Genomic DNA, 25409 nt, shown 5'->3' on the forward strand with positions numbered 1-25409 from the left:
AATGACTGTTAGAAAGTATTTTGACATCATCTAAACAAAATCAAAGTAAAATAACGAAAATTTTGAATTGTAAATTATAATTCCCAAAGATAGAATTTGAAATCCTTTACTGAAGAAATTGACAGAACCAACCTCCCCCCGGGTGAAAGGAGTTATAATCCATTCAAATTTTGAATGATAATTCCGTTCACAGGCAACTGAGACCCTAGCCTGATTCTTATTTGAAAAACCTAAATATTTATTTCAGCTCCACTAGATCCAGAAAACTGCAAGATGTATCACGTTCCATCACAGTTCTCATTTATGAGAATCACAAATCTTATCAGATGAACCTAGAAATATCTCTTCTGTCGAAGGCTCCAAGAACCATTCGCTGATGTACTAGAAGTGGGTAAAGAAATTCTAAATAATGCGAAAGAACTAACAGTAAGCGAACTCGAGCAAAATTTGGCATTCAATAATTTTCCAAATCAGCTACAAGAACTTGATGCAAAATCCAAAAAATGCTCTTTTTTCCCGTATTAGATCCATTCAAAGTCTCTAAATCCATTTGCGTTCATTTCTGAAAATCACTGAGAGCCAATGAAACGGCCAGCAATTCTGGGTCCAAATCCAAAGGTGGGGTCCCATGCAGTGGACTGGTGCATAGGATTGTAAAAATAAACTTCCCAGGGCAAAAATAGATTAGAGAAGAACACATACAGATTGTATTAGATCATATCTACTTCAAATATACATCAAATATCAACAGAGCATAGGTAATACGTTAAATCACTGTACCTACTTTTGGAGAACAAGGAAAAAGGGGGTTGGGGGTGAAAGCTTGCAAGATCCTAGCAGTGAACTAAAAAAGGACAAAAGTATTTTCAAGTCAAAAAAATTTGTAGCAATTTTTTGGCTTAATTACAGAGATTGACAGGTAGGGTAAAACATTACATCCGCCAGAATTGCTTCAGGGGCCTATATATCTTAATGGCAAGAAATAAGGATTCATCAAGCACACATTAGGGTTTCGTCTACTTGCTTCCTGCATTAATCTTCAAACAATCAGTGTCCAACCAAGGTTTAAATGCTCCTTCATGTGACAAGTTCTGCAAACAAAAATTGACATGCGTGTTAACAAGAAATGCAACACAAGAGTGAAAGCCCCATAAGACAAGCGGCTTGAATTACCTTTCTGATGGTTACAAGGAAATTTTCGCCCAAACCAAATCCCTCCCTTCCCCTCAACACCCCCCCCCCCTCTCTCTTTTTTTCTTTTTTCTTGGAGGTTGGTGTGTGTGTGTATACAACAAAGAGTCAAAGAACAACAGAAGCAGAGCAAGCACTGGCTTCAAACTCAGAGTTGCTGAATCCAGTAGTTGCTATGCAACCACAACATTGGATGCCCACCTAACATGGCCAACCTGGCCATGACATCCGCTACATTGTAGGCAGACAACAGAAGGAGCATCAAGGAAAGGACTTCATGATGGAAAAATCACAGGATGCTATTCAGCTCGACAAAGAGAGGGGGGGGTGCAAATTTATCTAGTGGATGACTTCCAAAATCAGACTCCACAATGATGAGTGAAACCAAGCCTGTCAGCTTGAAGAAGACCTTCTCTAAAGGCTAGAGCTTTTCTAATTAAGATTGGATTTGCTTGAACTCCAGTTAAGAAGCTGCAAGATGGGAGCCCAACTGGTTTCAAAAGACTACACCCAGGCCACCTTTAGGGTTTGTTTCTCTCCAGATACTGCAATTAACCTTATCAGGGTTTTTTTTTGTGGGGGGGAAGGGACCAGAGAAAGAAATCAACCGAACTACTGAGATTATTCACGGTGCTTGGATCTATGGAGGCTGAGGAAAATTGTAAATATGCCTTCTTTGCAATTTTGATGACCACCCCCAGAATCCACTTCAAATTCCTGAAGATGGAATTGTATCTAGCCCTCCATAAGAAAATCAATGAGAAGTACTACCTTTTAGCATTCACCAATAACACGTTATGTACCATGATCCCTTTTCATTGTACTAGTGTTCCCTATCAATTCTTTTGTTGGATAAATTTTGAAAGATCTTATTGCCATGAGAATATAACTGGACAGCAATAGAATACGATGTCAACAAGACTTGAAAAGCCTAAGAGCTTTTGGCCTTTATATGTGATCAGAAAAGAAAGAAAGAAAAATGGGGGGGGGGGGGGGGGGTGCCTTCTACATTATAAAACTATCTGCACACCCTCTAGCCAACCCATCAGCCAAGGAATTAGCAGGTCTATCTCACCAGGAAAGAAAGCATGCCTAGACCAAACAAATGAATTCCAGGGAAGCACATCCTGGCATGGTGGTGATTACCAGAGCAATCGGGTGCCAGCCCAAATCCAAGTGAGAGGTAGCTGCTTGATGACTTCCCCCCAAACCCCCTAAGCTAACCCATCTAGCGAAGGAATTAGCAGGGATCTATCTCACCAGGAAAGAAAGCATGCCTAGAACCAAACAAATCAATTCCAGGGAAGCACCCCTTGGCATGGTGGTGGTTACCAGAGCAATAGGGTGTTAGCTCAAATCCAAGTGAGAGGTAGCTGTTTGATGACTTCTCCGCAAACCACCACCCCCCCCCCCCAAACAAAAAAATCCGTGTCTCCACCTCCCCTGGCTGCCCTTCTCTTGCAGCTGGAATGCCCCTAGCCGCTTCCTTGGGCTGTCAGCCCTAGTGGCCTAAGGGCCCCAGTAGAATCTGATGAAAAAAGCAGATGAATTTCCTAATCAAATGCACCGACTTCAAAGCCCCAATTGCAGGCCACCCCACAAAATGAATTTCCTTCTTGATGGAATTTACCCAACCATTGCCTAAGGCAAAGGCCCAAGTGGATCGATACAGCCTCAAGAGTACTTAATTTTGGCCCATGGGTGGCTTCTATAGAACATGGGCCTCTTATTTTAGGCTTTATTGATGTAACAGGCCTAACTATAAGGCTATAGCCCATAATATGGAAGAAACATTACCACACAGGATCAGTAGTTATATTCAGTGTTTGAGTTATAAGATATACTTAATAGCTAGATAGAATTATATTTTCATTTAATTCACTTTATTTATTGAGCCTCATAAACTAGGAGACTAGGAGTCCTTTGCAAGTTAAATCAGGAATTTCAGGTCTATATATGTAATACATCCTCCCATCAGTCAGAGATGATTTGAATTAAGAATATAGTTCTTTTACAAGAGTGGCAATTCATACAGGATTGAAATCCCAAGCCCGTTCTTCTAATTACAGACTCCCAAGAACATCTTGAAACCTTCAGAACTGCTGTTCTAGATTTTCAAAAATAGCAAGTTGAATCATCCCAACCCCAATTCTTTTTCTAATTCCCGGCTATTAAAAATCAGTATAAAAAAAGGTGAACATAAATTAAAGATTAATTTCCAGACAATCTCAGTAATCCTTATTCGATTAGGCTATACAGATCCATTCCACTTTATCTAGGTCCAATTCTTTAATTAAATATAGGTACGTCAAATGAGTAGACTTCATCAATACCATGCTTTCTATTTTAACATACCATTAGGCCCTGAACTGCCTATAAAACATGGACTAGGTTCATCAATTTAACAAGTAAACCAGGTGAGAGACTAGGTTTCCTAAAACCCAAACCTAGCCTGAACTGACTTGATCAAACCAGACCCAATAAGTATCCAAGGGAGTGCCATTTAGGCTCATTGCCGTTCCTGTTTCAATCACCAGTAACATCATTTCTCAATGCTTCAATGCTTACAGCTAACCCAGGGATTTCAGTTTACTTATTTTCTTAACCTGTCCTGCATTAATTAGGTTCCAGATTTCAACTTAAGTAGATATAGGCCCTTAAGTGTTGGCTTTTATTAGCATATCAAAATCAAAAGCAAGATATAGTCCAATTCTAGGAATTGATACAAACATCAAATGAATCAAGATGGAAAGCACCTGAAGGTAAAAGAAAAATCCACGCAAGAGGTTCAGACGTTTTGAACAGCGATCTGGTCGTCGAACAGAACATAACACTTGCTTAAAGTCTACAAAATAAAGGAAAAGCCGCTTAGATTCAACAAGAGCTTTTTTGAAAGAGAAAAATAGAGAAGGAATGCAACACAACAATTGATAGATAAAAAACTAACACATATTAATACCCTGTAGCCATAACACCCCAAAAAGCGACATAGACAGTATACAACAAGATGATGGTAGGCAAAGACACAAACAAAAGACATGAAGGGCCACATTACGTTAATAGAAGTTCTCCCAAATAAGAGACTTCCAAGGAAATCCATATACCCACCCCAAGCCAATGCATCACAAATTGAATTTTTCAGTCTCTTTCTCCATGATAAAAAGGAAATCTCCTTCAGCTAGAACAGAATAAGCTTTCCGGTTCAGTTGATATATTTCCAAGGATTCACGCTGACATTATGGAGATGAGAACTTCCTGGGTATCCTCTATCCTCTTATTGTCATTTACCACATGCCACTTTTTTTACCTCATCTGCATTCTTGATTTCTATTACTTTCATTTCTCTTTTTTGAATTGCAGTTTCCCCGACTTTTTTTTTTTTTTTTCAATTCATGTATCCAACCTCATTTAGTTGGGATACGGTTGAGTTGCTGTCATTGTTGTTGATCAGAGTTTTAGCCAAATCACATTTTTCTTTATAAATTAATTGAATTTTTTTCCTGATGATCATTGTTCCATTTCTGGCTATCTTGTCACAAGATAATTTCCACACTGGATTTCCCAGATTCCAGATTACTCTGCATTGCTTAGCCATTTCATTAAATCAGCTTGTCTTATGTCTGAACCAAGCAACAGAAGTTTCACCCAAAGAGGTGCGACCTGCCCCCCATTAAACAGCTCAGAATTATGAACAACTACTTTCGTTAGGCTATCTGTGAATTTATCAATTGAACAGCAAACACACAAGAGTAGATATTGAAGCCAGGAACAAGAATTGAGAAATACCATAATAAGCAAGAGGCAGCACAGAAAGAAACCCAATGAATATCATCCATTGTTTTATCCAATGTAAACCTAACTAAATCAGGAGAATGAGAGTGTGAAAGTCTCTGCAATCAAAGTAGATCTTTTACACCATTACAGCTACCTAACCTAAGATAACATTGGAGGAGATAAACCAGTCAGGCCCACTCAATTTGTTAAACGAACACAATAAATGGGTCAACCCATCAGGCCAAGCCCTTTGCTTCCACCACAAATCTCACAAACTAGATCATTCAAGTCGCCCACAATAATATGTCGGCGCGGGTCAATCTTCCAAGTCGGGTACATAACATCAGGTCACACAAAACACAATTTCAGTTGCACCTAGTCAGTCTCCACTGAGTTAATGCATTACAGTTCCAGTTAGTTTAGTTAATTGGGCCATATAGGAGAAGGATGTACATGAACAAACAATTGAACCATTTAGAGGCTAAGCAGGTTGATAACAGTATCAACAGGCCATAAACTGAATGAACAAGCTCCATACATTTCTTTTGGGCCATAATGAACTTCAACCGGTCAGGCGCTATTCAGGCTACATTTAAATTTGGTAGAAACTGGTCTAACGGTCTAACCTTAGTATTTTTGCATAAAACCAAACATGTGATGGGCTGGTCGGAAACTGTCAAAACTGGGTTGGTCGAAATTGGTAAAGATTGGTCAACAATTTATTTTTATAGGTTAAAACCAATGAAATTTCCAAAATATTGTTAAAAGTTAAAACTACTCGAAAGCAGTTGAAACCTGATACTGTTTTTCAACTTCCTTAAAGTTTTGTCATGGTAACCTGGAAAACTGAGATATCTAGGTTGAAATTGCATGTTTTGACCGAGACTTGTTTCTAGAATAGACCGCATCAAACTTCACACTCAACTTCAAACTGATATCTCCATGATTGCCCATGGATGCATACCAACCAAAAGCGCAAACTTTCCCATTTCCTTGATTTTTCCAAACCCTGTTGTCTTACTTAGGAAATCATCCATGCCACACTGAAACACAAGCATTTGTGAGGAGAAAGCTCTCTCCAACGCAGGAACCTTTGGCAAAGGAAGAAATGAGCTTGAAACAAGATAAACAATCAATTTCATAGCTGTAACAGGCTTAACCCAATGTGGGGTACCTGTATAGTCAAATACCAAATAATCCTAAAAAACCAGCATAATGCCAGCACCAAAATTTGAGAAAACAGTGATGCTAGCAAGTTTGAACACAATATGTAGCACTCACCTACCACGGAAAAAAATCCCATACTTCATAATTAAGAAGACTTAAGAAACATTAAACAAACAGGAGACTAGGAAAGTCTTGAATCATTCGCGGGAAATATCTTCTCAACAAATACATAAATGCCAGCCACAATTCAACTAAGCCTTATTTGAAAAAACTTGGGATATGACGCGTACCTCATTCAAGTGAACAAAAAAAGCATTTTTGAACGAGCACAAAAGATGAACTATGAAAATTCATCAAGTTGCTATGTATTTCTTTCTGTTGATATATAATAGATAAACACTACCAATTTATTCAGCTCCAGCATTCTTGTTCTGACATCTTGAATTTAAGGAGGCGTTAATATCAATACAACCAATAAAAGACTAATTTGAAGAAGATGAAAGAGGGCAGTCCAATAGAAGGCCAACATGGGTGACAACATCAACACTACTGCTTCCACAATCTCGAGATCAAGAAGAACCAAGTCCAAAAAACTGTTGTCAACGTGTCTTCTAGGTGATTCCTAGGGGTTCAAACACCTTGGCTTTGGCTCATTGACCTATGACCTATGTACCTTTGTGTCTGCCTTAATGCCCAGGTTTCCTCCACCATCATTGATCACCTAGTGCCTGAGACAACTCTATTTACATTCTTTCATGTGGTGGAGTAAAGATGACTTATCATCATTTTCTAAGTAACACAATCAACAGGTATCAACAAGTTTACTCTCACAGCCAAGGAATGTTTTATCTATCTATTTTCACAGTTTGGAACAGCCACATCAGTTCCCCACATGGCAAAGCATGTTGCTGATCTAGGTCTCCAAGCCAGGTGTGCTAAGTCAGAGAAACTATTCACTACTGAGTTCGAAATTGCTCACACGAAAAGATCATGCCATAGCACCAAAATGACACATTATGAAAATACAGATCTACATACCATCACAGGGTTGCTCAGTTGGTAATGACCAACACCTGTTAGTGAAGAAGTCATGGGTTTTGACTCTCCCTAATGGTATATGTAATGTCTCTTCCCCCTATATATAGAAAGCTCTCTTATGCTCCACACCCCCCCCCCCCCCCCAAAAAAAAAAATACAGATTCACATTTGGGGAGAGAAACATATTTGTTGTATTTTATTGCAGATACAGAAGCCTGTCCAGTAAACTGAAAACTATCAAACAGAATTTATGGGGGAAAACAAAAGGAAAAGAAGAAAAAAATATGCCAGCTCACCATCAAAGTGATCCAAATAAGAAAAGCCAGTCTCCTCTGTTGGGTATGATTTCAAACAACCCCGTAGTTCTCTAGTTTTCACCACGCGCAGGTTATCACATGCTAAACGTTTGAGTTCTAAATACTCCTGATTGCTGTAGGGCATACGAAGTGAACGCATGAGCCTCTCACGATACTGAGAAAAATGACTACCGCTGAGACTCTCTATGCAATTACAGTCATCTTCGTCCATCTATAAATTTGTGAACGCCAAAAATTGATCAGCAAAACATAATTAAAAGAAAAAGAAGAAGAAGAAAAAAGCACATCAGTTGGCTATGAAATCAAATTACATACAGATGAATCAAGAGAATCAGAAGAGTGTGATTGATGGAACTTCTGGTGATTGCAATATGGAGAATATTCGGGTTCCACTTCTGAATCAGTTCCACCTTTGTCATCACAATCATACCTCACCACAACGTCATCATACTCCAGAATCATAAATTCCCCATTATTTTTAAGTTTACTGAGGAATAATTCATAACTATCATCCACTACATAAGATTCCATGTCATTCTTGTTACCAGGAGACAATGGATGGTAATCTTCATTATCCACCGGATAAGATTGCATATCATGCTTGTTATCGGGAGTGAATTGGCAGTAATCTTGATCTCGTGTGGAGCGAGTCTTCCTCAGGCTTGAATTGCAACCTGGTATTTTAACTTTCTCCGTCTCATTTAAGAACTCATCCCACCTCTCATACTTAATACTGATGAACTTACATCCCTCTTTCTTCATCTCAAAAATATACGACTTCTCATCTACCTTCAAATGATCCAAAAATCTCTTGTAATCAGGATCAATATCATCGCTCCCCTCAATGCCTGACTCATCGTCCACATTTAGAAGCTTCAGGTACAGTGAGTAATCAGCATCACGAACTAGGTCTCTTTTAGCATCACCCAAGATTTCTTGTTTATTATGCGAACAAGGCCTGGAACTGTCATATACATTAAAGCGTCTTCTTTTCCGGCTCCTTGACATACACAGATCATATCCAATATCACTCCATGACACCCTCCTTTTGTTAGTCCACATGGGCGCCATATTAGTACACGCTATACAAAAATCGTGCTATTCTTTCCAGACATTTGACCCTACAGCTTCCAACAAAAAAAAAGAAGAAGAAGAAGATCGAGATTACTATTACAAGAGCTACCCATAAAAACTCAAACTAAACCCAAGTGTTATAACAATTAACTATTCAATAATTAAAAAATGGAAATAATCAACGAAAAATGCGAGACTGTAAGTTCCGAACTGCAGGTTCAGCAATGTAAAAGGCCAAGCAAATTACTGTTATCTAAAGAACAATGCGGTTTATTAATCCAACAACACCCCAAATTAACGAAAGAAAACATTAATAAAAAAAGAATGTTACTGGCGATCTCAAACCGTGAAAGGCAGAAAAGAGTGCAGAAGAACAAATTCAAGTAGGTCGCCTTACCAGTTGCAGAGAGGCTCCCTTTGCGAATGCTGTTCGGTAGATGCGAAGTTCAAGAATGAACCATAGACGATCTGAGAAGGAAAAACCCTAGTCCCTAAACCGAGAGACTGCAGAGTCTACTGCTGATTCTATCAGAATTTGACAGGGCAGGAAGTAACATTACTAAATCATCCTTGTGTATATTCTCACTGTGGAGAAGCGTGGCCTTAAGTACACGTAGGCGAATGCCGAATGGGGGAGCACGCCAGGAAGAACCACGAGGGCAGGAAAGTCATTACAGCGCCCACAACATCACCAAGAGGATCCCAAGCAATTTTCCAATGGATTTGGCCGTCTCGCAAGAATCTACAAATATTTTCCAATGGGTTGGCAGATTGGTAATATATATCTATACTTATAAGTGACTAAGTGAGGAAGTCATGGGTTGAACCCGTCATGGGTTGAACCCTATCCTTGTAGGATGATAAAATTTCCTTTGAGGATGTAATCAAGGTGCGCACAACCTGGCCTAGATGAACCTCATACCAAAAAAAAAAATATATATATATATATATATATATATATTTTTTTTTTTTGATACTTAGGTTCCTTATGCTAAGAGGTGAGGTTTTTTTATAACAGATTTTACTTTTCTTAAAACCATTTATTAAGTAAAAAAAATTCAAAATCAATAAATAAATAAAAAATCATAGAATGGAGTTTTTCATGTAAAGAGAGTAAGATAGAGATATTTTATATACCATCAAAAACAGTCGAACTCATAACCTCTTCCTAGAGTGGTATTAACTATTGTATCTTATGATGATAAAGCAATGAATTATCTTTTTCTCTTTTGTATAATGGGTAGCTTTACATTAGGAAATAGGGACTATTAAATATATCACAGGGAGCATTGCCTCTTCACTAAGATGTGCCAATTATTACTGCTAAGCAACCCTTCACTGGTTAAATTAAGAAAATTGTTTTATTTTTCAGAATTGATAGTTTTATATTGGGGGTGTAGATTATTATGTGTATTACATGGAACACCTAACTTGTGACCTCTTCATCAAGTGATGTTGTTTATTACGAACTAAAAAACTTTTTGAAGAAATTTCCCCTTAATTAAAGGTGTTTCCCATGTGTTGACCATCAAAGACAAAATTTCATTGAGGTAGGAGTCCTCGTCAAGTCTCACTCTCTCACCTTCCCCTATTCCACAGGTGATTGTTGGAATGGGGGCCATGGTACTTGATACCGTAGCGGTTTCGAAAGTATGGTGGTAACACCATATTTGGTGATCATCGTAATCGAACAATGTCGATCCTTTATGAACCATGAAAGAAGTGAAGCTTATATATGATTGCCAATGTAGGGTTGTTCGATTGGTAACACCCATATATTTTAGTGAATAAATCATAGGTTCAATTATTGCGGACAACATAATATCCCTCATGTTATTTAATACAATGTGTTAAAATTAAAAATGCTCTTTAACTATTTACGATTAATATTTTTTTAACGATACATTTAATGACCAAAGTACCCCTATTTGTAGATCTTATTCCCTTTCTAATGCCAGCATTTCTTATTTTCCCTTGAAAAGTGATTTTATACCAAAAAGATGGAATCATTTAAAGTAAATTTATACAAAAAAAGATGGAATCATCGTAGTTTCACTTTTAAAAAATTCCACTTCAAAGACTGGTTTGATTACTAGTATCACTTTCATACATCGTCTTTGTCTTACAAATTGGAAATATAAAAATATTGACTCACGGATGGCTAAGAAAACAAAGAGAATTCTTGAAAACATTAAGGAAAATAAGATCTGCAAATGGGGAGCTTTGGTTATTAAACATTAATTAATATATAAATTTTAAAAATATTTTATTGTAAATAAGTAAAAAACATTTTAGTCATAACACAATGTATTAAATAATTTAAGAGTATTTTGTTTCTATGAAATTTTAATATACTTAACTTCAATTAATGATTTTAGCGCCATTAGTAGAACGATTAAAAGCCAACTTTCCACATGGAGGTCTTGGGTTTACACTCGTCTGGCGACACTTATATTAAGTAATATTTACCCACCTTATATATAAACTCTTTAGATTGAAAAAAAAAAAAAAAAATTTATTGTAAGTAGGTGGTCTATTTCAGACCAAGAAAATGGATCTGATAAATTTCCCCCCAATCCCCATTTGCGTTTTTTCTACCTTATTTTTTATATGTTTCGTTCTTTATTCATACAGTTGAAGAGAAAGAAGAAAGTAGCAGTATTTTTTTTCTGAAGTCCATCCGAGGTATGTCTTATACAGTTTATTCGATTGTTGGGGGTATTTGTTTGATCTAAAAATTGGAGTGGAGTTCATTGATTCTCTGTTTCAAATACCGGAGCTCTCTACCTGCCCTTGCCCTTGCTTATTATTGTTATGGTTGCTTTTTTAAGGTATTTTCGATACAATTCCTGTTTTTCTTAGCATGGAGATGATTTTGAGTTGCTTCTTATTTCTTATGAAACGAATACTTTTAAAATTGAAATCAGTTCTTAAACAATTTGCAGTTTTTCTACGGATTCTGTCTGGAAAATTATGAGCCGACTTGTTCTGTTTGTCTGTTCATATTTAGTTTTCACTTCTTATGATTGTGTAGTTATGAGCCTACCAGTTGATCGGCAATTCGTCAAGTTTGTGCCATAATTCTTCGCTACGCTTCCTTTCTTAGACTGAGGGACAGTTGCCTTGAGGTGAAAGTTAATTGAGTCTAATCTTGATTCCTGATTGACCACTAGAAAACCCAATAAAGCGAGAAGCAAGCTAATGCGACCTCTTTTTTTTTTTTTTGACAGATTTATAATGAACATAAATTGCATAGGAATTAGATCGTGATAATTGACTCTGAATGGGTTTTCTTTGGGCTGAGTAGTATCTTTATTAAAGAAATATTGTAGAAGCTTCCAAGACAAGCTGCTTTAAGCTCTCAGAAGAAACTACACTGAGCCTTATAAATGGGTTTTATCTTGTATCGGATTCATTATATCAAATAATGGACTTCTATTAACTATTGCTTGCTTATTGTTTTTAAGTTTATCAGGCATATTGAGAATGGAAACATAGTTTCTACCTGAGAGTTTGCTAAGTTAGATGGCAGCCTCCATGTCATTGAAGAAATTGATCTCTTGCGTAATCTTAGACTTGGATGGCACACTCCTCAACACGGGTGAGTCCCTATTCCTTCTCGTATATCTGTTTTTGTTTTTGTTTTTCCTGTCCAGAGTATCCCAGACTGGTTAACTGGAGAATTGTGTTTTCATTCCCCCACTGGCATTCACATTTCTGTCCACAGTTAGCATCTTTCGTTGTTTTTTCCTAGCCTGGCTAGCCTGAGGATGCTAAATATTCTTGAGGGAGATCTCTCATTTGAGTCCATTCAATCCGGGGTATCAATTCTCAGGCTATGTAGTAATATAGGATATCTGACCAAAACAAGCAGGGTGTGCTGTTCTGTCCTTTGATCATGAATGAATTCATTTCACTTGATTATGTTGTGAGCATTTTTTATCACCTAATATCCTTTATGATTATTATTAAAATTATTTTATTTGATTCGTTTCTATTATTATCTGTTTCAACTTTGTGACAGATGGCCTTGTCAGTGAAGTGTTAAAAACCTTTTTGGGTAAGCATGGCAAGCCATGGGATGGCAGAGTAACTCAGAGAATAGTAGGGAAGACACCTATTGAGGCTGCAGCTGCTATTGTGGAGGGTTATGAGCTACCCTGCACAGTGGACGAACTTATATCAGAGCTTAATCCAATGTTCTCTGATCAGTAATCTTTCCATCCACAAACTTATTTTGGATTTGGAATTTTCTTTGCAAAGATCTATTGCAATCTGTGTCATGGAACTATCTTTGTTTACAAAACATAATAATGACCAATATAAACTTGAAGGTACTATGGTTTGTAGATGAAACTGGATTTGAACCTTGCTGATTGTAAGTTATTATCTCTCCGGATTGTCAGTCAATAAGATCTCTGGGATTGACCAACCAGCTGGGTTTGGTTTGGCTATTCCATTTTATTAAGAAGAAGTTAAACATGGGCACTACATCAACAGACTATCCATAGGGCCAATTAACATGTGGATGACTCTACCATCTCTATTTCTGAAATGGCCACCAATGCCTGAAGTCCTAAATTGCCTTGACCCTCATCAAATTAAGTTTAGCCCATCTATGTGAACTGCTTATACAGGGCAGTTTTACAAGACATTGTAGGTGGACTTATGCATATAGATGATTTTCCATCTTTAATTCAAATGATGCCACCAATTCCTGAAGACCTAAATTACCTTGAAGCTGATTAAATTAAGTTTAGGTTTCCTCCTTGCAAAATTTTATGTACAAAACAAAATCACAAGACACTGTAGGTGGCCTTACATATTTTCAGTAATGGCCTTCTCTTTTTTTGGTAGAATCACAGCATTTCCTAAGAATGAGATAACTTTTAATTTTGGAACATAAACTTGGGTTTGAATACTGCTGGGTTTTTTACCAATGCATCATTAATGGACTACCTGCATGGAATGTTTAGCATGAATAATTTATCCAAGTTGAGATTGTGAATTTAATACCTGCTCAGAGAATGTTTAGCATGAACAGTTTGTCCAAGTTGAAAATGCCTTCTACTTTCAGCGGCTAACATGGATTTTTGTTGCAGATGGTGTAACATTAAACCTCTTCCAGGTGCCTCACGATTGATTGAACATTTCAATAGTCATGGAGTGTCAATGGCGTTAGCTTCAAACTCTCCAAGGGCCAATATAGAAGCCAAAATATCCTATCAGCCTGGTGATTTCATGTTATATAACATAACATTTGGTCTATGAGATAATAAGTTCATGCTTCAAGGGCATTGTGCTTTATGATTGTTATTGAACTTAACATTCTCTTATGTTGCATGCATAGGCTGGAAAGAATCCTTTTCTGTTATCATTGGCAGTGATGAAGTAAAAATGGGGAAGCCATCTCCTGAAATGTGAGATACAACATAATATATTTCAGCATTTTGGATTTGCCTAGAGTTTTTCTTACTATTGATAATGTACGCAATACCAGTGATTCTATGAATCTAATTTCTTGAGTTGTTCTTCAAGATTCCTTGAAGCTGCTAAAAGATTGAATAGTGAACCTTCCAGCTGCCTTGTCATTGAAGATTCGTTGTAAGTAGTTTCAGTTGTATCTGTGTTCTGATCACACTTGTTCTTGTATGAGCATATTTCCCTAAAAGCACTTTCAAGGAAATTTACTCCCTTTTTGTGACCGTTCACAAAAATGATACTTAGTCATGCAATTTTTATTTTTTCTGTACATTTAAAACTCTGATGTGTCCTCCCTAATATGCATCATCAGTAAATTTTATTCTAAAAAATTAATGAAAACCTAGTTATGCGTTGATTTTGATTTCCATTTGAGGCAAACCTCATAAAATGGATGATGATTAACTCTTTTTTTTTTTTTTTTTTTTGGGGGGGGGGGGGGGGGGGGTGAGGGGTGGGTTGGATTACTGGTTAAGCAATTTCAGCTCCAAGTAATACCTGTTCGGAGATGATGATATCAAATCCACTGAGCCAGACCACATGACCTTTGTTCAGCTGCTATATGCAGCTATGAGGCTTTTTATCCTGACAACTTCTAGGAAATCCCATGATTAATTGTCACTCTGATAAGCTTAAGCAGTGCGAGGGTGAAGATTGAAGTGTCACAGATGAAAAATGATAAATCAAGTATGAAGAAAGTATAAAAAGGGGAAATATTATAATGTAAACTTATTCTTTATGTGAAGTAATAAGAATTGAAAGGCTGATTTTATGATTAAGTCATCATTTCATTAGTTTGTTGAATTTTAGGTAGGTCATTTCATTAGTTAAGGTGGTTTTGGAGTTTCTAAACACTGAAAGTCTCACCATTTCCATGAGCTATATTTTTAGTATTTTTTTTTTAAATCCAAGTTGAACGGCAATAGGATCCTCCACCGAAAATTGTTAGTTAAAAAAGTGACTAGTGGCATATGATGCTGGATAATGCATTTTGTGATGGCAAAGCTTGGAAATATTTTTTTTAACTCAGAAACATGCATCTGTTCTTAGCAGTGTAGTTACTGTGTTTTATCTTGTAGGCAGAACTTTAATTTCTTTTTAAGTTTGTCGTATGCCCTCTCATTTTGTGATTGTTTCTGTGTTTCTGACATGGAGAATAATTTTAACTAAATCAGACCAGGTGTTACCGCTGGAAAGGCTGCTGGAATGGAAGTAGTTGCCGTCCCATCGCTTCCAAAACAATCACATCTGTACACCATGGCAGAGGAGATCATCAACTCTCTGTTTGATCTACGACCTGAAAAATGGGGCCTGCCACCATTTCAAGATTGTATTCCTCATCTTTCATTTCCTATTTATTATATCACATCATAAGTTGGTTTACTTTGAGCCTGCTGATAGTCATTTTCTGCCTTGGATTTCCAGGGGTAGAGGGTACTTTGCCACTTGAACCTTGGTTTATCGGAGGACCTGTCATCAAGGGATTTGGTCGTGGATCAAAGGTACTTGGAATACCCACAGGTGTGTAGAAGGCCAAACTTGGTCATGTTTGCCTAATTTATTGTATGTACGTGGCTGATGATTGTATTGTTGATGTGAGCATCTGCTCACTTTGTATGGGTAGAGATCAGCCTGTCGGGTCGTCTTCATTTATCCCCCACTCTATATAACTGAACTTTTTTGAGTTCCTTTGTTTCCTTCAGCTAATCTATCCACAGAAGGCTGTTCCGAAATCCTCTCTGAATATCCATCAGGGGTGTATTTTGGTTGGGCTGGTCTATCAACACGCGGTGGTGTCTACAAGATGGTCATGAGTATTGGCTGGAACCCATACTTCAATAACACAGAGAAGACCATTGTGAGTATAAATTTAAATTCTATTAAATTAACAGAAAAATGTTAAAAAAAATAAAATCTTAATGACTATTATAAGTGGTATTCTTTTTGTTTGCTTATATTGGGTAATCTTGTAGGAGCCATGGCTACTTCATCACTTTGATGAGGATTTCTATGGTGAGGAGCTACGCCTTGCCATTGTTGGTTATATCAGACCAGAGGTAGAAAAGAAGAAAATCTGTATCCTTTATTTTTCCTAAGCCCGCAACTGCTTTCATTGAATTCCCAATCCATATCTTCGACTGATTAGTAAACCCAGCTTTTTCCTGGAATTTGACAGGCCAATTTTTCGTCTCTTGAGAGTCTGATTGACAAAATTCACGAGGACAGGAGGATTGCAGAGAAGGCCTTAGACCTTCCCTTGTACGCAAAATACAAGAAAGATCCCTACTTGTCCATCTCTTTGCAGAATAGTGAGCATTCATGATAATTATTAAACAGTTGTATGTTCAATATGTGCCATAGCTAAATCGAGAAAGCCTATTTTTTCCTTGTACCCTGACAAAATGAGGGATCAAAAACCTTTCTTATTTTTATATTGAAAAGTTGTGCTAATCCACCCACTGCCTCATGATGCCTTGAGTAAGTTGAAACAGCTTTATCTTTTGTAAGTTTGCTTTATTTCTAGAGGTGGGAATGAATGTGCCCGTTCTCTTTGGCTCGGAAGGCCTTGGCCATTTTAAGCTAGACCTATTGACCTATTTCCTCTCAAGAAGCAACGGTTGTTCATGTTCAGCCTTGTGAGTCTTTTGCTTGTTTGTTTGAATGAAAATATTATCACCAAAAAAAATAAATGGAAACAAAGACATTTCCCTCCTGCAACTGTTTTCAAACTGGCAGAGGAGGTAGACGAACCAACCTTGTCAGAATGGTGAATGGTGAAAGGATATTTTGATTCTTTCTGTTAGCATTGGAATGGTAAATGAAAGCAAAGAGTAAAAATTGAATTGGCAGATATAAGAATCTTATTACTTGTTGGGGGGAGGGAAGAAACCTTTTCTTGACTACTCTTCTTTTGCTTGTTCTTCAAGGATCCGTTTTACTAAGACATTGCAGCCTTCCTTGGAAAGAGATGGTGTTTTGTTGGGATTTGCATTTCCCTCTTTTGAGTTTTGGTCATATGCTTTATTTTTGTCTGATCACTGATGGACGTCTCTACCAAATAAGAGAATGAAAGTTGTAGACAAGGATCCAAAGAAATTCACTTTCTTCCTTTGCTTCTTCACGACGGGTCCTACTACTTTTGCCAAACGTAAGCCGTGGAAGTTTATTCTTGTTTCTCTAAAAACTACAGGTGTCTTCTTTCACATTTGCTGGTGACTGGTGAGACTCTTTTACATTGGAGTGCATAGTGATTAAATCCTCCCGATGCGGCCCTGTTCTGGAAGACACAGTATTTCTATCAGTGCATTTTTTTCTTTTTTTCTTTTTGGCAAAGTCTATCAGTGCTTTTATCAGTTTTCATGATCGCTAGCCCATACAGACAAATGAGATAAAATTCATCATCCCACATGAGTAGTAGGAATGAGACTCACTGGACAATTTTTTTTGGAAAAAACTACTCCTTGGATTTTGCTTGTGCATAAGTTTTTGGTATTGTATTTGTTTTTATTGACGTATTTGAATCTGTTTATATATACCTCAAATAATTAGGTAGTTCTATCTAAAAAGAGGGAAAAAACACTAATTGGGCAGCAGAGAGAAAATGTGAACTCTTCATCTCTACCGGTACAAGGTGTTTTTTTTTATCAATTGAGATAAACTCGAGGTTACGGAATTACTGTCGGTTACATCGGTGGGGTTTTGTGGCAAAGAGTAAAATATCAGTCCCAACTCCCAATAATGCTTTCGTGGAGCTTCACGGATTTCCAGAAAAAGGAGTAAGAAAATGGCGGTGCATGGAGAATTGGAGATCTTATCCTGCAACTCCAAATTCTCAGAAACCAACAAAAAAATAAAAAAGCTTACTTAAATGCCATGTGCAAAATTACCCCCAAAATAAATAATAAAAAAAGCCATGTGTATGTAAGTTGTAACGACTAACGAGTGTCATCCACCATTAGACTTTTTGAAGTCTATAAGTGATTTATCAGCGTCTCTCCCTCTCACTCACTCAGGATCACAGATGGAAATCTGGGTATTCGTCCTCACTACTCTGATCCTCGGTGTTGCGGTCAAGTTTCTGCTTGATTTACTTGCACACAATACAAACCCCAGATGCCCACCGGGACCTTGGACGGTACCCATCATTGGCAACTTCCTGTGGCTTCGTATGAACTTGTTAGATCTTGAGCCAATACTCTGCAAACTACATGCCGAGTACGGCCCTGTCATCAGTCTTCCAGTTGGTTCTCAAGCCAACATTTTCATTAAAAGCCCTTCCCTTGCTCATCAAGCCCTCGTTCAGAATGGAGCTGTTTTTGCCGATCGCCCTCAAACACTAAATCAATCTGCCACTAGTAAGCAAAGAGCCATCAGCTCCTCTCCTTACGGCCCATTCTGGCGTCTCCTTCGCCGGAACCTCACCTCTGAAATCCTCCACCCTTCTCGGCTGAAGAGGTAAGACTCCAACAAAGAAGAAAGTCTGAACTTTCTCCTTAATCTGTGTTTGAATTAAGGTCTGATATCCCTCACCCCAGTTTAGACTTAATTTCTAAATTTTGTCTGTCTCTGTGTGTAGAGGGTGCTTTGCATCTCTTCTACATAACTATATACTGCGTTTTCCCTTTCTTTTTAGTAAAATCCAACTTTGGATGAAAAAAAACTAGAGGTAGCTGCACCACAAGAGTGGATCAATGAGTGGGGATAGTCAACATCTGAAGCTTGATGGGAACAGCAGAAGTGAGTCAGCTACAACACAATTTCTTGGTATCCATGTGAGACTTTTATCTGCTTCAAAATGCTTCAGCGGTGCAGCCTTTTATGATCAGTAGTTAATCCTGTAATTTAGCCAAATAGCCCCAGGATGTCTTTTGGTAAGACAGTTAATAACATCCAGAGCCATACATCAGAGTGACCCTTTCTTGCAAGCAATATTAAGCATTAGAGCATCTCAGACACTGCCCAAGGTGAGGTTGCCTTGCCTAAAAAATTAGCAGAACTTAAGATATGACAATCCTGGTTTCCCTAAAAACCCCAAAACATCCGGCAACGGCATGGTTACCCTGAGCTGAGCTGATCCATCAAAGTGAGTCTGATTTTCCCCTGGTTAGGACAAACCAATAAAGATGTAGTAGTTGAAGCTCACAAATCATTTGCCCTCATTGTGGCAGGGTTACCCTGAGCTGAGCTGATCCATCAAAGTGAGTCTGATCTTCCCCAGGTTAGGACAAACCCAATAAAGATGTAGTTGAAGCTCACAAATCATTTGCCCTCATTGTGGCATCTATAGCAAGAAGGGGGAAGTCCTTGAATTCAACTCAAACGCTCAAAGGACTTGTGATCTGTCCTGAATTAATAGAATATTCACCCCCCGTCTTGGCATACATACTTCAGGAAGTATGTCCCTGATAGAATTAGCAGATTTCCAAGTTTCAGTGGTGTTAGCTTCCATATGATCAAAAGCCCTTCCATAAGAGAGGATCAGTATGGGTTTGAATTGAATACTTATATGTTTGAAATCACAGTCCCCAATTGTTCAGCAGTTGAAAAATCTCATGCCACACCCAAGCTTGGATTTGAAACCGACTAACATTCGAAAATTTGATGAGATCTGATCCTCTGCATTTTATTGCCTACAGCTTCAGAAACACCCGCAAGTGGGCCTTGCATACCCTGAGCAGCAAGCTTAAAGATCAATCTGATTCTGGCAAAGCCATTTGTGTGAGTACACATGTGCGCCTTGCCATCTTTTCCTTAGTATTTTCAATGTGCTTCGGCCAAAACTTCGATGAAGAGGTTATCAAGAAGACTGAAGCTTCTCAGAGAACATTCTCTACCAACTTCGCTCGGTTCAGAATCCTGACCTACATGCCAAAGTTGACGAAGATAATCTTTAGGAATTTGCAGAAGGAATTACTCCATCTATCACACTACAGGGCTGATGTTCTCACCTCATTGATAAGAGAACAGATTGAAAGAAAGGAGAATCATCACGACACAGATGAGTTAATCATATCATATATAGATACGCTATTCAAGATTTGGCTTCCAGCGGAAGGAAGAAAGCTCAATGAGTTTGAGCTTCGGACCTTATGCTCAGAGTTTCTGAATGCAGGCACTGATGCAACATCTACAGCAATGGAATGGATCATGGCCAACCTTGTGAAGTATCAAGATGTCCAAGCAAAACTATATTCTGAAATCAAGAGGGTTGTGGGAGAAGAAGATGAAGAGATCACAGAGGAGGATTTGCAGAAGATGCCTTACTTGAAGGCAGTAATACTGGAAGGGCTTAGGAGGCATCCTCCATTGCACTTTGGACTCTCTCATACTGTCACACAGGAGTTTCAGTTAGACAGCTATGTCATACCCAAGAATGCTGTTGTATTCTTCAATGCAGCAGAGATGGGTTGGGACCCAAATGTGTGGGAGAATCCAATGGAGTTCAATCCAGATAGGTTTATGAGTGGTGAAGGATTTGATATAACAGGGGGGAAGGAGATAAAGATGATGCCTTTTGGTGTGGGGAGGAGGATTTGCCCTGGATATCACTTGGCATTGCTTCTTATAGAGTATTTTGTAGCTAATCTGATCAAAGATTTCAAATGGATGGCTGTTGATGGAGAGGATATTGACTTGTCAGCCTTGCAAAATTTTGAGGTTGTGATGAAGACTCCATTGAAGGCCATCATATCTCCAAGGGTGAAGTAAGAAACAACATTTCCATTCTCTATATATATATATATGCAGAACTTCATGCCTATGTATCTTAATAAGATCGGCCATCATATCTCCAAGGGTGAAGTAATAAACAACGTTTCCATTCTCTATATATATGTAGAACTTCATGCCTGTGTATCTTAATAAGATCTGTAGACTGCATTATTGCTTGTAGAAGACACTTAATATATTATACAAGAGATGAAAGTTTTATGTCTTGCTCTCCCAATGATTGTTCAACCGTATTCAGCCATGTGTACGGATTATGATAAATCCAATGAGTAATTTTTAGATTAAAATATTATTTATGATAGAATCATATTACTCATTGGAAGATTCTCTCCAAGGAGAAGAGCCAAATAGCAAGGAACATGCCGGATGCTAACACTCGTTGGGTCCATCTGTTATATCTTTTATATTAGAGAGGAATTGCGAGTCTGGATCAGCTACCCGTCGGGGGAGCACAAAAGGCTTTTCCACCATAAATATAGGGGGACTCAGGGGTTGGGTGATGGGATCTTTTTTTATTTTATTTTTTTACTTGTGAGTTTCATCGGATTTGTGGTGGTAAAGCCGTTTTGTGCTCCCCTGACTGGGTGATGGTCCGGATTCAGTCTTTTCGTAGGGAAAAGGAGAGGGAGTCAAATCAGAGGAGGCCTTGCTCCCAAATATAGGACATTTTACCATATTATATGAAATTATTTAAATTAGGACCATTTTTTCATATTATAAATAAGATAGATTCGTGAAAACTATATATTTAATTTGTGGTTCACTAATTGATTGGCCATCGCAGTTGTCTCTTGCGTTGGAGTGAAGAGAGAGAAAGGGTGCAACACTTGTTGACATGTCCACCTTAATTTCATAACCGTGCGTGCTACGAAATTTTGAGAATAGAACCCATATAAGTTTATATTTAGGATTCATTGCCATCTGTTGATTGTCACCTATTTTATTTCTAAAATTTCTTATGTCAACGTTGGATTTTCAAAATAATTTACAAATCTCTATTATTATATTATTAGAATTTGTTTTTCTTTGGACAGTTTTTAAATATACACAATTTTTTTCTTTGGCAAAAAAAATGAAACAAGGTCTACTCTAATTAAATGGAAAGATTTGTAAAAATAGAAAAGACGAAAAAAATTATAAATTACACGCTTCGAGGGGTTTTAATAAGAAAATATATTTTAAAAGAGTTTTAAATTCCTTAGGTATAAAAGTTCATCAATGGGATTTCTTCTTACGAAACTAATAATATATTTATATTTGGAAAAATATTCTAAAACCCTAGGATGATGATGGAAGATTCTGATCAAGAATGCAAAGGGAAAACTTATTGCAAACCATACACAAAAATTATAAAATCAAGTATTTGACAGTTTTTCTCCTATGTTCATGGATAACTAGGTTGGGTAGCAACATCTCAAAGTGTTCTAGGTTGGGTAGCAGCAACTCAAGTGTTACTCTCATCACTTTCCACCTCATGAGTAAGATTTCATGAAAAATGCTAATATTTGTATTAGATAAGCTAACATTAAGAATAAATTATTTCAACAAAATTAAATTATTTGAATAGAAAATTAAACTTAGTCTAGCCTCTTGGTCCACTTTTCTTTATTCTCTAAGTGAGTCTTGCAAAAAGATGTCACACACTTTAACAAAACACAGTCACTATTTAAGGAAAAAAAATTTAACAACACACAATCACTATTTAAGGAAAAAAAAAATTAGGAGAGCGAAGAAGAAAACACATAGCCCCCACTTGTTTCTTTCATTTAAATGAGAGCACCAAGGTTTTAAGTTTCTCCAAAAAAAAAAAAAAAAAAAAAAAAAAAAAAACCATGTACAAAGAAAATAATAATCTGATGCTTTGGTAAGAAAAGAATTCATTTCATGCATATTTTCTACAAAGGGCCGGAGAGCATTGAATTGCATGCTGTAGAACACGTGTTACTCTTGTCCAGAATATAAATAAATAGCAGAGAGTGAGATTATTAGTTGATTAATACCTTTTTCTTGTAGGAATGGATCTAAATGGAGAGTTGGTGATTATCGTACATACCACTTATCATATGTTATTCTGAAGCATGTCTCATGCACTTCAACTTCCAAGAAATCTGAAAAAGAGATTAATTTATAAAACAAACCCAACTTACTTAAATAGCGTATGGTTCTATGTTATAATTTCCTACTTTAGATCGAAACAATGATCGCTCCAGCATCTTCATCACCCCTAGCTTCTAGCTATCCAGATTTATCATCTTCAGCTGGTAATGACAACCAGGGTAATGAAGCACCTGCCTTACCTTTCATCCTTGTGCCTCTTTTGCCTGTACTTTACTGCATAGTTTGGTGTTTAGTCCATTTTGGCCTAGTGTACATGAATAATAGAGGAGGGTCTGAGTTTTCTGATTCAATTTCAGAGACATCAAGTCTTCCAGTTCGATTTTCTGGGCAGACAAGGCAACAACAACAGCAGCTTGAGGCACTGTACAGAGAAAATGGGAAAATTGGGTTGAATAAAGACTGCCCAATTTGCCTAGAGGAAGCTGATGAAGAGGGAGAGACAAAAGCAAAGGCAGAGACAGAGAACGATACAGAAGCAGAAGCAATACCATGGCGATTGGTGCCTGAGTGCTGCCATAGATTTCATGAACTCTGTCTAAACCGGTGGTTGAAACGGTCACAAACCTGTCCACTTTGCCGAGTCACTACTCATCTTGAACCTTTTGATGATTTTGTTTAATTTGAGTTTGAATTTCTATTCAAGTAAAGGTATGTGCTCCCTTGACACTTCTTCATTGTACAACAAAAGTGAGGTACATTAGAGCCCGTCTCTAATTTATTTTTGTAAATATTCAAGGATTGTCCCTGCACTTATTGTATAGTAAAAAGTGTCGAGAGAGGACATACCTCTATTCCCCAGATGAGAAGTTCTTTAATTTGTTACTCATGATTCATGCCGATTTGAAGTTTTGCGTCAATAACTTATTGAGATGTGCCACAAGGAGGATTGATATAGAGAATTGTTTTTAGTTATGGAGAATTGTTATTAGTTTAGGTTTTAAGATGGGTTGATCACAACCAAGCCAATAAAAAAAAGAGATTCTCAACCATGTAAATTGTATTCATACTCTTTGTATTTGAACAGTTATATGTAGTTATTATTATTTTTTGTATAAATGTGCTTTTTATATATAAAAGGAGGGGCTTTTTTTTTTTGTGAATCCGAAGAGTTTATATATAGGATGGGGGAATATTATTAATATACGTGTGTGACGTCAGATGGATGCGAACCCAAGACTTCCCCATGGGAAGTTGGGCTTTTAACCGCTCTACTAATCCATCATTGGCATCACGGAGAGTCGAACCTGTGACATCTACATTACGAGATGTTGGTCTGAACAACTCTATGATGGTGTAGACGCAAATTAATTGATTCCATGCAATTTTCTGAAGTTCTATGTAATTTAAACAGATTGGAGTAAACCTATCTGAGGCTGGAATTTGAAACCCTAATGTGACCTCTCTTCCAGCATACATCCAAGAGAGGGGTTCATTAGAATATTCGTAAAGTGAACTGGGCTGGGCTTACATGATAACGGATTTGGCGTAGAGTTGATAAATCGAGGGCCCATGGTTAACTGGGTGGGCCTGTTTTGGACACCACTAAAGATTGGACTGGGCTTTACTTTGTTGGGCCCGGGCCGCTCGTTTTGGGAATTTTGGATAGCGAAAAACGACGGAAACCAGCGATAACCTGATGGAGGGGTAGTGCTCACTGCTCAAAGCCTTCCAAGCAAAACCGACTGTCTTAGTTAGGCTTGAGCAAGACGTCGACGAGATGACTGTGCAACAGTTTATTTCAGAAGTCTAATCCCGGAAACGCTTTCACGAGTGCGTTCTGAGATTTCCGATGTTTTTCACTCGCCTTCAGCCTTGCTCCAGTTCGAACGACCAATTTTGCACTGTATTGGTAATCATTTATCTACAAAAGTTTGAGGATTACTTTTGTTTCCTCCAAATAAAACCCAAATTTGTTCTTAACATCAATGCAATAATTTGATTTTTGTCAATGAATGTATGTTGTATTACGCAGTATGATTTTGACTTTGTTCTTATCATTCTTCCTTTATGTACAATGACAGAATATGGCTAACCCGATGGTAACACTTATGTGTCGTTGTTGGGGAGGGAGGATAACAACAGGATCGCAGGGCCCAGATTATGAAGGTGGTAGACTAAAGGGTATTAGGGTCAACAATAAAACTACCCATTTGGAGTTACTAGGCAAGATGTATGAAATAACTGGCTATGGCAAGAGGCAATTTCATATTAAGTTGATTTGCAGGTTTCCAGAGGATACATAGTCTATGAGGTTGATTACAATGACTCTACTGATATTACGTTTGAATTGAGTAGGAAACAGAGTTTTGTTGGGGGTGGAGTTGTATTTGGAAAAATACCCCAATGAAAGGTCTGATCCCCTGTCCACCAGAATGCTCTTAAAGGATACTATACCGAGTTGTCTGCCAGCATCATTTAGCTGTGCTGACAATTGGGAATCTCCATTGCTCAGTGGAATGGGGGCTGGAACAGGAGGCTGTTTTGGATCTGGAGTAAGACTGGTTCAGGTTCAGTGTCCTT

At 37.7% G+C, this 25409-nt stretch overlaps 4 protein-coding genes across 8 annotated transcripts; 3 read left to right on the forward strand and 1 right to left on the reverse strand.

Annotated features, from left to right (window-relative positions):
- Window positions 1-197: 197 nt before the first annotated feature.
- On the reverse strand, window positions 198-9231 carry LOC149008895 (uncharacterized). Of its 2 annotated transcripts, none has more exons than XM_089163165.1 (5): window positions 8959-9231; window positions 7803-8614; window positions 7467-7698; window positions 3948-4036; window positions 198-1091 (listed from the first exon to the last, which is right to left on the reverse strand). In XM_089163165.1, the coding sequence occupies exons 2-5, from the start codon at window positions 8556-8558 to the stop codon at window positions 1017-1019; spliced, it is 1152 nt and encodes a 383-aa protein (XP_089019291.1). In that variant the 5' UTR covers window positions 8559-8614; window positions 8959-9231; the 3' UTR covers window positions 198-1016. The 2 variants fall into 2 exon arrangements, with proteins under 2 accessions (XP_089019291.1, XP_089019292.1); XM_089163166.1 differs by having other exon boundaries at window positions 7803-8608; window positions 8959-9230.
- Window positions 9232-11122: 1891 nt separating this feature from the next.
- On the forward strand, window positions 11123-16872 carry LOC149008896 (bifunctional riboflavin kinase/FMN phosphatase-like). 4 transcript variants are annotated; one of them, XM_089163532.1, is made up of 11 exons: window positions 11123-11246; window positions 12037-12162; window positions 12586-12772; window positions 13664-13794; window positions 13912-13981; window positions 14100-14165; window positions 15218-15372; window positions 15468-15563; window positions 15746-15900; window positions 16016-16099; window positions 16219-16871. In XM_089163532.1, the coding sequence occupies exons 2-11, from the start codon at window positions 12087-12089 to the stop codon at window positions 16363-16365; spliced, it is 1167 nt and encodes a 388-aa protein (XP_089019658.1). In that variant the 5' UTR covers window positions 11123-11246; window positions 12037-12086; the 3' UTR covers window positions 16366-16871. The 4 variants fall into 4 exon arrangements, with proteins under 4 accessions (XP_089019658.1, XP_089019656.1, XP_089019659.1 ...); XM_089163530.1 differs by having other exon boundaries at window positions 12029-12162; window positions 16219-16868; XM_089163533.1 differs by lacking the exon at window positions 11123-11246 and adding an exon at window positions 11253-11392 and having other exon boundaries at window positions 16219-16872.
- Window positions 16873-18025: 1153 nt separating this feature from the next.
- Window positions 18026-20973, forward strand: LOC149008897 (cytochrome P450 89A2-like). Its single transcript, XM_089161949.1, has 2 exons — window positions 18026-18497; window positions 19679-20973. Exons 1-2 carry the CDS (start codon window positions 18064-18066, stop codon window positions 20748-20750), a joined length of 1506 nt encoding a protein of 501 aa, XP_089018075.1. The 5' UTR covers window positions 18026-18063; the 3' UTR covers window positions 20751-20973.
- Window positions 20974-22968: 1995 nt separating this feature from the next.
- On the forward strand, window positions 22969-23508 carry LOC149008898 (E3 ubiquitin-protein ligase ATL23-like). The gene has a single exon (XM_089160883.1). The coding sequence runs from the start codon at window positions 22969-22971 to the stop codon at window positions 23506-23508; it is 540 nt and encodes a 179-aa protein (XP_089017009.1).
- Window positions 23509-25409: the final 1901 nt, after the last annotated feature.

The sequence above is a fragment of the Hakea prostrata genome, chromosome 7 (assembly GCF_041222555.1).
Source record: "Hakea prostrata isolate BN-2017 chromosome 7, UWA_Hpros_2, whole genome shotgun sequence".
Lineage (NCBI taxonomy): Eukaryota > Viridiplantae > Streptophyta > Magnoliopsida > Proteales > Proteaceae > Hakea > Hakea prostrata.